At 44.5% G+C, this 12,805-nt stretch overlaps 1 protein-coding gene across 1 annotated transcript in view; it reads left to right on the top strand.

The window, feature by feature from the left end:
• Positions 1-12,805, top strand: part of vwa8 (von Willebrand factor A domain containing 8) — a 387,545-nt gene that overhangs the window by 341,832 nt on the left and 32,908 nt on the right. Inside the window, exon 40 of the mRNA XM_067992504.1 lies at positions 3,051-3,159. Coding sequence (XP_067848605.1) covers positions 3,051-3,159 — 109 coding nt within the window. The remainder of the gene's footprint in view (positions 1-3,050; positions 3,160-12,805) is intronic.

Below are 12,805 nucleotides of genomic sequence, written 5' to 3'. Positions count from 1 at the left end.
TTAGGTTACAAGTGAAAGATAGACCAGGCTGCATTTGTGGAAGTTCTAAGCAAAGAGCTCCCAGGTCTTGGGGAGGCCAAGCCTCCCAGAGGAATGTCGGACAGTTTTTTCTTCTGGCACAATGCAGAATATGCACATACGCTGATATAATTCCAGCCACAGGCCTTGGATCAACTCAGAGGTCACAGAAGTATGAAATATCATGGTCTCCTGTCAGTCCATAGTCAGGACTGTCAGTAAGATAACGATACCATAAAGGCTCCCTTTTTTAAACTGTGTTGGCTGTTTCCTATTTGATGGCAATTTGTTTCCCAATTACTCACTCACCTCTCCCACCACCCTGTTCACGTTCCTCAACAGTACTGAGACCACCCTGGTCAAAGTTACACACACCATCCTGCATGCCGGCGGCTGGTGCTTGGTGCTCCTCCCCTCATCCCTCGACTCTCCTGCTGCCGTCGACATTATCCCCCTCTGTCTCTCCTCCGTGGGCAAACTCTGCAGCACTGCTCTCTAGTGGGGCTTCTTCAATCTTCCCCAGTGCAGTCACTAAATCTCCTCAAATAGTTTCTCCTCCCGTGTACACACAGCATCTAGGAACAGGAGTAGGCCATTCAGTCCCTCGAGCCTGTTCCGCCATTCAATTAGATCTAGGGTTGCCAACCCTCCAGGATTGTCCTGGAGTCTCCAGGAATTGAAGATTAATCTCCAGGTCTCTGCTGTGAGCAACTCGGGAGAAACACCATTTTCTTTGAACACTTTCATTTATTAGTTATAAAAATGCTGAAGATTGGAAAAAGGTTGTTTTGACTGGCATTCAATTGGCGTGGGAAGGCTGTGCGCTGTGAGGAAGGGGATGTGTTGGGTGACCAATGGGGAAGCGGGGAAGTTAAAGGGACGGGGACATACCGTGAAGCTTCCAGGAATACATGCAATCAAAGTTGACAACCCTAATTAGATCATGGCTGATCTGTATCTTAACTCCAGCTGCCCGCCTTGGTTCTGTAACCCCAGCCTCAACAGCTTCTTGGGGGAGAGAGTTCCAGATTTCCACTACCCTTTGTGTGAAAAATTACTTCCTGACATCACCCCTGAATGGCCTAGCTCTAATTTTAAGGATATGCCCCCTTGTTCTGGATTCCCCACCAGAGGAAATAGTTTCCCTCCATCTATCCTATCAACTCCTTTAATCATCTGAAACACCTCAATTAGATCACCCCTTATTCTTCTATATACGAGGGAATACAGGCCTAGCCTATGCAACCTGTCTTCATAATTTAACACTTTTATCCCCGGTATCATCCTGGTGAATCTGTGCTGCACACCCTCGAAGGCCAATATATCCTTCCTGAGGTGCGGTGCCCAGAACTGAATGCAGTCTCCAGATGGGGTCTAACCAGAGCTTTATACAGTTGTGGAATAACTTTCACCTCTTTGTATTCCAGCCCCCTTGAGATAAAGGTCAACATTTCATTAACCTTTTTAATTATTTTTATACCTATCTGCTAGTTTTTACTGATTTCTGTACATGGGCCCCTAAATCACTCTGCTCCTCCACAGTTCCTAACTTCTCACCATTTAGAAAATATTCTGATCTACCTTTCTTACGTCCAAAGTGGATGACCTCGCATTTCCCCACACACAATTCCATCTGCCACAGTTTTGCCCACTCACTTAATCTATCGATGTCCCTTTGCAACTTTCTGCTCCAATCTTCACTACTTACAGTGACACCTAGCTTAGTGTCATCACAAACTTGGATATATGGCTCTCTATTCCTTCATCTAAGTCATTGATAAATATCGTGAAAAGCTGAGGCCACAGTACAGATCCCGGGGGATACCACTCGTCATATCCTGTCAATCAGAGTCCTGCCATTATCTCGACTCTCTGTCTCCTACCACCTAACCAGTTCCCTACCTATGTCAATAGGTTGCCTCCAATTCCACGCACTTTCACTTTTATTCAGTCTCTTATGTGGAACCTTATTGAATGCCATCTAGAAGTCCATTTAAATAACATCCATAGACATTCCCTAATCAACCACGTTAGTTACCTCAAAAAGTTCAACTAGGTTAGTTAGACATGACTTGCCTTTCACAAATCCATGCTGACTCTCTCTGATCAGTTCGTATTTGTTCAGTCAATCTGTCCCTAATGACACATTCTAGTAACTTCCCCACAACAGACATTAGACTAATATGTTTATAATTTCCTGGTTTATCTCTCCTACCCTTCTTAAATAATGGAGTGACATTGGCAATTTTCTGATCTAAGGGGACAATTCCTGAATCAAGAGAGTTTTGGAAGATTGTGCCCAAGACTCCACCCTTGTCCCTCCCTATTAATCAGCTACAAACTACCTCCTCGGTAATTCATCCCTAAGCTTCCACAGGTACACTGTCAACACTGTCAGAACCCTACCTCTCCACCACCACCATCAATTCCAAGTCTCTGCCTATACTTTATGACTGTTTGGCCAATGGCAAGTTTTGGATGAGTCAAAATTCCCCTCAGTAAAACTAAAGTCATGCTTTGCAGCTCCTACCAGCATTTATCAACCTGTTTCCATCTCCAAACTCTAACTTCATTAAGACTGATAGATTTTTATTGGATGAGGGTATTAACGAATATGGAGCAAAGGCGGGTAAATGGAGTTGAGGTACAGATCAGCCATGAATGGCGGAACAGGCTCAAGGGGCTGAATGGCCTGCTCCTGTTTCTATGTTCCAGTGTTGCTTGTTACAAAAATTGCCCGTCAAGACATAAAAGCAGAATTAAGTTAAAGAACCAGAACCAGAACCAGCTCAGATTTAGGTGTGTTTCTTCCCCAGAATTTGGATGGCAATTTAATTCCATCATTCAATATGAAGAGTCAAAAATCTATAGCATATGTTTCCTAAATCAGAGTTTAATGCAGCAATAAATTAAAACGTGTCAGCTCAGCAGCATTTTAAACCAGGCTTTACATTTCCATAATATTTTAAACAAACCCTGCATCGTGTACTTGAGAAACCTACAACCAACATCCTTCCTTGTTTCTACTGCAGGTTAAAGGAAATTCATATGAGTGAATATGATGCTGCTACATACAAGAGGTTTTCAGGGGCCGTACGGCGGCAGGTCCAGTCAATACGGGTCATCCTGGACAGTCTGCAGGTAAGCAGATCGCACAACATGTTATACAGAAGGGTCCTTCACAGCTTTCATCTACCTACACCACAAGGTGGCTTAAAGGCTTCATTTACATTAGTTATAAATAACCAGTAAGAATGAAAGAACTTGCAATTATATAATGCCATTTTTGTCCCCAGGATGACCCAAAGTACTTCACAAAAAATGAGTTTTGAAGTGCAGTTGCTGTTGTTGTGCAGATAAGCATGGCGGCCAATTAGGGCACAACAAGGTCCCACAAACAGAAAATGAGATGAATGCTCAGTTGATCTGTTTTGGTTGAGAGTTGAATGTTGGCCAGGAGACCTTCCCTACTTTTCTTCAAATTGTGCCTTGGCATCTTTAACATCCACCTGAACAGGCAGACGGAGCCTGGGTTTAACATCTCACCTCCAACAACACAGCACTCCCTCTGCACTGAAGTGTGAGTTCAGATTACATGCTCAAGTCCTGGAGTGGGGCTTGATCCCACTGCCAGCGCACACAATCCTTCAGCTTGACCATCTTCCCCATGGCATTTGGCAGCTGCCTCTGCTGAGGGTATCCTTCAAATCCATTTCAACCATCTGGGAACTTTTTGTGAGTTGATTTTGAATCTTCCTGATATTAGCAGACAACTAATGGGACATAAAAAAATATAACCTCCAATCAGATGCCGTTGAATGGAGATCTAGACACGCTGCTTGCACACCTGCAGCACACTCCAATTTCTGGATGAGGAACTGACAGAATAACTTAGAGAAGCCTCTGAAATAGGACCAGTCTGAGATGGATGATGATTGACAAATTGAACCTTCATTGCTATCAGTCATGTTTTGAATTTTACTTCCACCATTTTTGTGCAGACAAACAAAATGGCAACATTGATTAACGTGGCAGCCATTTCATTGAGTTCATTGGTGTCTGGGGATTGGCTGCCATTTTTATCATGGTGACTACTATGTGAGCCCTGAAATTTCTCTGGTGGGCTATTGGGCATGGATTTGAGGCAGGGTAGAACTTCTGGCCACCTCATGCACATGCACACCTCTAACCCCCCCCAACCCATCCCCCGGGTCAGGCGCGTTAGCATATCTTGGACAGGCTGGTCCGTGCCATTTTTGGTACAACTGGTACAACCGACTCACTTGGCGGGGGAAGGCTGAGACTGGATGATATCTTTATAAATTTTACTGGCCCCACTTCTACTATAATCAGGTCCTGGCAAGCAAACGTACATTGCAGTGGGGGGCAGTAGATGCAGACCTACGGGAATTCCGACGCATGACACTCATCCTGCCAACCCTGCCTCTTGTGATGTCCGCACAACAACAACAACTTGCATTTATATAGCGCCTTTAACATAGTAAAACGTCCCAAGGCGCCTCACAGGAGCAATTATCAGACAAAATTTTGACACGAGCCACAAAAAGACATGTTTGATCAGGTGACAAAAAGCTTGGTGAACGAGGTAGGTGTTAAGGAGCATCTTAAAGGAGGAGAGAGAGGTGGAGAGGTTTAGGGAGGGAATTCCAGAGCTTAGGCCTAGGCAGCTGAAGGCACGGCCACCAATGGTGGAGCGATTAATATCGGGGATGTGCAAGAGGCCAGAATTGGAGAAGCTCAGAGATCTTGGAGGACTGTAGGGCTGGAGGAGGTTACAGAGATGGGGGGAGGGGGTGGCTGTTGGATGCAAGAAATTCCTATCTCCCCTTCTGGTGGAATTGAAACCCAGAAATAAAGAGAGACTCGGTGAAAGTGGGCCCAACCCTAACCTCCTTCCCCTGGTTGTGCAATGTTTTTCTCTTCAAGCACAGAGCAATTCTGGATCTGTGCTGTCTCCAATCAGTGTAACATTCAAAGTCTTAGCCATTTTTTAAAATCTAAGTTAATTAAAACTCTTCTGTGTACCATATTTTAAATCTGAATGTCACTCTTTAATGATTGGCTTAAATGACCAGGATTTATTCATTTTGATTTGTTACCAATTAGAAACTGAACCAATCTAGCAAGTCACGCAACTATTTTTATCAAACTACCCTCAGCTGCCATTTCCCTTCTTTACCCATGTATAACCAACTAGAAATAACATTTATAACATAACAAATCCACAAAATATTCTGCAGCTCTGATAAAAAACACTAAACTTGTCGAGCATACTGACAAAGGGAATGAAGTGGGTGTGATTCATTTGGAAATCATACTATCATATCATATCATAATAGGTACAGCCCCTGCCAGCTTTTTGAAAGAGCTATCGAATTAGTCCCATTCCATTGTTCTTTCCCCATAGCCCTGTACATTTTTTCCCTTCAAGTATTTATCCAATTCCCTTTTGAAAGTTACTATTGAATCTGCTTCCACCACCCTTTCAGGCAGTGCAATCCAGATCATTACAATTCGCTGCTTAAAAAATGTTTCCTCATGTTGCCTCTGGCTTTTTTGCCAATCACCTTAAATCTGTCTCCTCTGGTTAGCAACCCTTCTGCCACAGGAAACAGTTTCTCCTTATTTACTCTTAAAAACAATCATGATTTTGAACACCTCTATCAAATCTCTAAGGCCTTGACATCCTTCCTAAAGTGTGGTGCCCAGAATTGAACACAATATTCCAGCTGACGACTAAACAGTGTTTTATAAAGGTTTGGCATGACTTCCTTCCTTTTGTACTTTATGGGGCCGATTTTCGGATGGCCGAGCGGGTGTGTTGGGGGCGGGGGGGCTCCTAAAATAGCGCAATCCCAGAGCGGGTTCGGAGCGAGGGTTCAACCCGCTGACTTCCGGGTTCCCCAATGGCGCACGCAGCTCCCGCATGGGGGACTCCCACCGGCAATTAAAGCCACCGGGATGCTACTTTAAATAGTTATTTAGATAGTTGAGGTACTTGACAGACCTCATTGAGTGGAGATTTTAGCAGAGGTGCAATTTTAATGGATCCTCAGTGTGTTTCCCGTGCTGTGGGAAACACTCCCTGTTGGAGCAGACGTGTTTCAGCCAGCAGCCAGTGGGAGAAGCAAAGGATTATTTGACAGTTGGGGGGAAAACCTCATTTATTGCAGCAGGGCACTTTTTCACTTCAGACGAAGTTTTGGCTGCAACACCTTTGTCTTGTCACTCAAAATTCTTAATTTATACCCTAAACTCTGCTGTGCGAACACATTTACCTACTTTGCAGACCCCCTCAAACTCTCACCGTCAGGATTGGGGGGCGCCATAGCTACGTTCACCACTTCATCTGAGGACGAGCAACATCACCAGCCTCGCCAGGCATAGCGTCCACCTCCGCCACGTGGAGCTCCTGAAGTGTGTTACAATTCTCCATATTGTTTACTACATTTCCGAGTTTCATGTCATCTGAAAACTTTGAAATTGTGTCCTGTATAACCAAGTCCAGGTCATTAATATATATGAAAAAACATTTGATGAAGTGCCACGTAAGAGGCTTGTTCCAAATATTAGTTCTATGATGATAAAGATAAGGTGGCATGGGTAGAGGAATGGCTGAAGGGTAGAGGGCAGAGAGCAGCAGTGTAAAGATGCTGCTTGGATTGGCAAGATGTGGTGGTGTGCCTCAAAGACCTGTGGTCTCTCCATGTACGTACGTGATTTGGACGTGGTCGCAGAAACAAAAGTGGCAAAATTTGCTGGCAATACTAAATCGGAGGCTTGGCAAACTGTGAGGAGCAAAGCAAGGGATTGGTGGTGGGCAAAAAACAGGTTGGGGCGTGGGCAGGTATATGGCAAATGCAGTTTAAGAAAAATAAATGTGAAGTGGGAAAGAAAGTGTTGTTCTCCTAAGAACAGAGAAGGTTAAGGGGAGATTTAATTGAGGTGTTCAAAATCATGAAGGGTTTTGATAGAGTAAATAAAGAGAAATTATTTCCAGTGGCAGAAGGGTCAGTTAGCAGAGAACACAGATTTATGGTAATTGCAAAAGAACCAGAGGCAAGATGAGAATTTTTTTTATGCAGCGAGTTGTTGTGATCTGGAATGCTCGGCCTGAAAGGGTGGTGGAAGCAGATTCATTAGTAACTTTCAAAAGGGAATTGGATCAATACTGGAAGGGAAAAAAATTGCTGGGCTATGGGGAAAGGGCAGGGGAGTGGGACTAACTGGATATCTCTTTCAAAGAGACAGCACAGGCACGATGGGCTGCATGGCCTCCTTGTGCGCTATATCATTCTATGATTCTAAGAGAGAGATCGTGTGTGTGTGTATATATATATACCTGCAAGGTATTGACTAGGCCACAGTTAGAGTACTTTGTGTTCTCTGAAACATCCCATTATGAAAAGCACATAAAAAAGCTGCAGCATCGATTCACTGGGCTGATGTCCAAGATGTTAATATCCAGCTATGATGAGATACTTGGAAACCAGGGCTGCAGCACTGGAGTGGAGAAGGTCAAAGGAGCCTCTAACAGTCGTGGTCAAAATTATGAAAGGGATTGAGAGGGTAAATAGTGAAAAATTGTTTCTACTAGTCAGTGAATCAGTAACAAAAGGGCATCAATTTAGGGGAGGTTAGAACTTTTTTTTCCACACAAGGGGTTATTAGAATATGGAATATGTGGCCATAGGGTAGTAATTGCTGATTGTGTGCTATCAGCATGATACAAGTACTTCATGCATCATGCAGGAGATGGCGATAATCTTGGACACCCTGTATTGTAGGGCACTGATCTGTCAAGGCAGTCAAAGCACCATTTCAAGATGCCAGTGGTGTGTTGTACAATGGTCCTGGTCGCCTTGTTGTATCCTCACTCTGCTTCTGACCAGTGCACTGGAAGAGCTGAAGAGGTGTGGCCTTGGTTTCCCAGGAACCATCCTTCTAGTCTAGCTTCACCCTCGATAAACCTGGCACTGGTGATTGTCTTCAAGTGAAAGCATCGTAACTGCTGCCTGGGAATGGGTTATTGAGCTGCACAATATGTTGGTGGCGACTGACCAGCTGCACATTGATGGGGTGGAAGCCCTTTCTGATCATGCACGGTCTTGTGTGGGAGAGCTCGTTGTCATCAGGAAAGGAAAATCTGTGCAAAGCGCAGAGCAGTTGGAGAGGCAGCAAGTTCCTGAACTCATGATTTTCTGACCTTCGCTCATACACTTCCTGCTCATATTCCAAGTTTCTTCTGTCAGTAAGATTGTTTTTCTATCCCTTGAAAGAGTGAGGAGCAAAAGGACTCGGGCTCTGAAGTTTTACTTCAGTGGTGTGTTTTGAAAAAAACAAAGCACAGCACAATTTCAAAGTGTTCTCATCAATGAGTAAAAGCACAGAAGTTCTCAGATCAAAACAGCCAACTGGATATCTACATATTATTCGCACACAGATAAATACATGGGCTGGATAATTGTACTGAAGTAAGCATTAATGAGCGAGTGTTTTGAAGCCGATGAGTTAAATACTAGGACAGAGCTTGATGTTCATATACCCAGGTAATGAGAAGTAATTATTCAACAGAAACTACCCTCGAGCACCAGCGACCACCAGCTCAGTACTGAGAGCCACGCGCAGCTGGGAAATAAACACCAAGTGGGACAGCAGTTAACGGGGAATCTGTCATCTCACCATCGCTCCCCACCTGCCCTACAGCATTACAACACTCAACGTCCTCTAACACGAGAAGAAAGCTAACCTTTCATTATTTTAATTTAAAGCACTGAATCACATTGTTAAAGAATGTGAGGATACTGCTTTCCTGAAGGTTGGCTGTCACTGTAGTCTTGCATTGCATCACCACCTCCTCCTCCTCCTCCTCTTCCTCTTCCTTCTCCTCTTTCTCCTCTTACAATTGATGTGTTCCTGAGCACAGTCAGCTGCAACCAGTTTCCAATAAGGAGAGTAGCGGCAAGGGGTTATTATGGGTTGCAAGTCTGCGCTTGCTCTGTCTCTGTTTACATTGTTTCCATGGCATTGCTCATCAATGGAGCAATAAGAATGATGGACAACAAATTGCAAATGTTATTTTTATTCTGACTAAGATGAGCAAAGCATCAGTGGGCAGTGCCATTTTATATCCAATGTCTCCGGCAGGTTATACACCAGCACATGGAGTCAGTACAGACCGCCTGGAACACATAGCTCACAGTCCCTTGTAACACTTCCAAGGAACATAGAAACAGGAGCAGGCCATTTAGCCCCTCAAGCCTATTCTGTTATTCAATGATTTAGCACAGATTTAGCCCCTTAGTCCTAGACTCCCAAACTAGCAAAAATAGTTTCTCACTATCTACCCTATCAGTTCCCCTTAATATCTTCAAAACTTTGATCAAATCACCCCTTAATTTTCTAAATTCCAGGAACTACAACCCTAGTTTGTGTAATCTCTCCTCATAATTTAACCCTTGGTGTCCAGGTATCATCCTAGTAAATCTACACTCCCTCCCCTTCCAAGGCCAATATATCCCTCCTAAGGTGCGGTGCCCAGAACTGAACACAGTATTCCAGGTGTGGTCTAACCAGGGTTTTGTATAGCTGTAGCATAACTTCTACCCCCTTGTATTCTAGTCCTCTAGATATAAAGGCCAGCATTCCACTAGCCTTTTTGATTATTTTCTGTACCTGTCCATGGCCTATTAATGATCTATGTACATGGACCCTTAAGTCTCTTTGGACCTCCACTGTTTTAAGCTTTTGACTATTTAGAAAGTACTCTGATCTATCCTTTTTTGGTCCAAAGTGGATGACCTCACACTTGCCACAGTTGTGCCCATTCACTTAATCTATTAATATCTCTCTGTAATTTTGCACTTCCATCTACACTGCTTACAATGCTGCCTATCTTTGTGTCATCAGCAAACTTGGATATGTGGCTCTCTATCCCGTCATCTAAGTCGTTAATAAATACAGTGAATAGTTGAGGCCCCAACACAGATCCCTGTGGGACACCACTAGCCACATCCTGCCAATTTGACTACCTGCCCATAATCCCTACTCTCTGTCTCCTGCCGCTCACCCAATTTCCTAACCAGGTCAATAATTTGCCCTCAATTCCATGAGCTTCAACTTTAACTAACAGTCTCTTTACTCCAGAATACCTTCTGGAGAAAAGAGACATCCATAGATATTCCCCTGTCCACTACTTCAGTCACCTCTTCAAAAAATCTAATCAGGTTCGTCAGGCATGACCTCCCCTTTACAAATCCAGGCTGGCTCTCTCTGATCAACAGAAAATTTTCAAGGTGTTCAGTCACTCTATCCTTAATTATAGACTCTAGTAATTTCCCGACAACAGATGTTAGTCTATAGTTCCCTGCTTTCCCTCGCTCACCTTTCTTAAATAGAGTGACATGTGCAATTTTCCAATCTAAATTTTCCTATCTGACCTTTGGCATGGCGACTAACCAGCTTCAGGCACATTGTCCATATCATCTGACCACTCCATCCGGGCACTTCGGATCAGCTATCCCTTGCTACGCCTTAGAATTTACAGCAAAGAGGGAGGCCATTCAGCCCATCGAGCCTGTGCCAGTGCTAGCTCTTTATCTGGAGCTATGTAATCTAGTCCCACTTTCCTGCCTTTCATATCCTGTTATAATCATCTTTTTCACATACTTATCCAGTTCACTTTTGAAAGACGTTATAAGAGCTGATTTTCCTCTCCCGTGTTCCCAAATAGCGCCTGAGATGGTGGATCGCTGGAAGAAGGATTCTCGGTTCCCATTCTGCTCTTAAATGGCACTGCCTTTCTGGCTTGTCATGGAGCCTAAATCTGGCTGTGTCCTGAAAAGTGTGCAGCAATGCAGATTACATGCAAGTGAAGGTTGGATAGATTTCCTCAACTCAGCACAGCTACAGACCAGAGGAAAAGTTTGCCCCATAAAAATCCAGCACTATCAGGCTTAAGGGACAAGGCCGATTATTGTCAATCAAGATCCTTATTTTAATTTTTTTTCTGTTAATGAAGGTTTTCCTGCCTCGATGTGGGCTCCAATTTACGGTGAGCACTGCCAAGGGAGGCCAGATCTTTTTATTTGTTTTAATCAGGGTTAAGGTTAATTTTAATACACTGAAGACTAAAGTAGCCATCTCAGACTTAGGCTGGTGCTGACTGTCCAGACGGAAGGCGCTAGAAAAGTCACCCCTATTAATTCAGGCTGTAGCCTTCCTCCGCTCTGATGGTGCTGTGTGCAAGCTTGCACAATACCATCAGATTAATGCACAAGTACAACAACAACAACTTGCATTTATATAGCGCCTTTAACGTAGTAAAACGTCCCAAGGCACTTCACAGGAGCGTAATCAGACAAAATTCAACACCGAGCCACAGAAGGAGACATTAGGACAGGTGACCAAAAGTTTGGCCAAAGAGATAGGTGTTATGGAGCTCCTTAAAGTAGGGGAGAGAGGTAGAGAGGATTAGGGAGGGTATTCCAGAGCTTAGGGCCGCGGCAGCTGAAGGCACGGCCGCCAATGGTGGAGATCAGGGATGTGCAAGAGGCCACAATTGGAGGAGCGCAGAGATCTCGGAGGGTTGTCGGAGGAGGTTACAGGGATAGGGAGGGGCGAGGCCACGGAGGGATTTGAACATGAGGATGAGAATTTTAAAGTGGAGGCGTTGGCGGACTGGGAGCCAATGTAGGCAGCGAGCACGGGGGTGATGGGTGAACGTGCGCATTAGTGTGAATTATTCAAAATAATTTTCAACTGCCGGTTACCCCGTTTCTCACCTAAAAACAGTTGAAAGTCAGGGTGGGGAGTTGAGGGGGGGGGGCATCATGAGCGTCCTATTGATGCCAAGGCCCACCTGAAGCAGTTTTTATGCGGGCCTGTGAATTGTCAGGCAGCAGGCCTGCCTGAAACAGGCAGCTTAAATATGCAAATCATGGCCCTGTTACGGTGTTCCCTCTCCCCGACTGGCTCAACGTGAGAGCCTCCCGTCCCCCCCACAATCGGTGAGCTGCAGCGAGGCGCTCCTTTGGTGCCCCAACCCCTCTGTATAATGCCTTTACCTGAATCAAATGATTTATTATTGCCATAACCTTTTCAATCATCACAAAACTCACCACAAAAAAATGGCAGATGAAACAGTATGTTTTTACCTTATCAAAATCGTCCCTTGATTTTCCTTTCCTCCATCCCACTTAAAACCTCCTTTAATCATAGAATCTTACAGCACAGAAGGAGGCCATTCGGCCCATCGTGCCTGTGTCGGCTCTTTGAAAGAGCTATCCAATTAGTCCCACTTCCCTGCTCTTTCCCCATAGTCCTGCATTTTTTTTTCCCCTTCAAGTATATCTCCAATTCCCTTTTGAAAGTTACTGTTGAACCTGCTTCCACCGCCCTTTCAGATAGGGTATTCCCCCTTTAAGGCAGGGGGGGAGTGGTGGGGAATATTCCTACGACCAAACTCAGCCCTCCCATTAGGGAGCAAGCCTGCAAGTGAGCGTGGGGTCACAGGTAGGGTTACAAATCTGCAACCCTGACTCTTCCAGCACTGAGCCTGCTCCTTACTTTGATTCAGCCTGAATGATCGCTGTTGCACTTGCTGTTTCACCTGGTGCCTCTCCCTGAACTGTCTTTGTTCAGTCTCCAATTGGAAACAGGGAGCTCTTTCTGGGCTTCAGTCGTAAATATTCAAATATTGGTTGAATGTTCCCAACATCTAATCCAACTAATTTGCTAATGTTTGCGGGGGAGTCCAAAACTAGAG

This window comes from Heptranchias perlo, chromosome 11, assembly GCF_035084215.1.
Source record: "Heptranchias perlo isolate sHepPer1 chromosome 11, sHepPer1.hap1, whole genome shotgun sequence".
Lineage (NCBI taxonomy): Eukaryota > Metazoa > Chordata > Chondrichthyes > Hexanchiformes > Hexanchidae > Heptranchias > Heptranchias perlo.
Note: the sequence above shows the minus strand (reverse complement) of the source record. Positions and strands in the feature narration are given on the sequence as shown.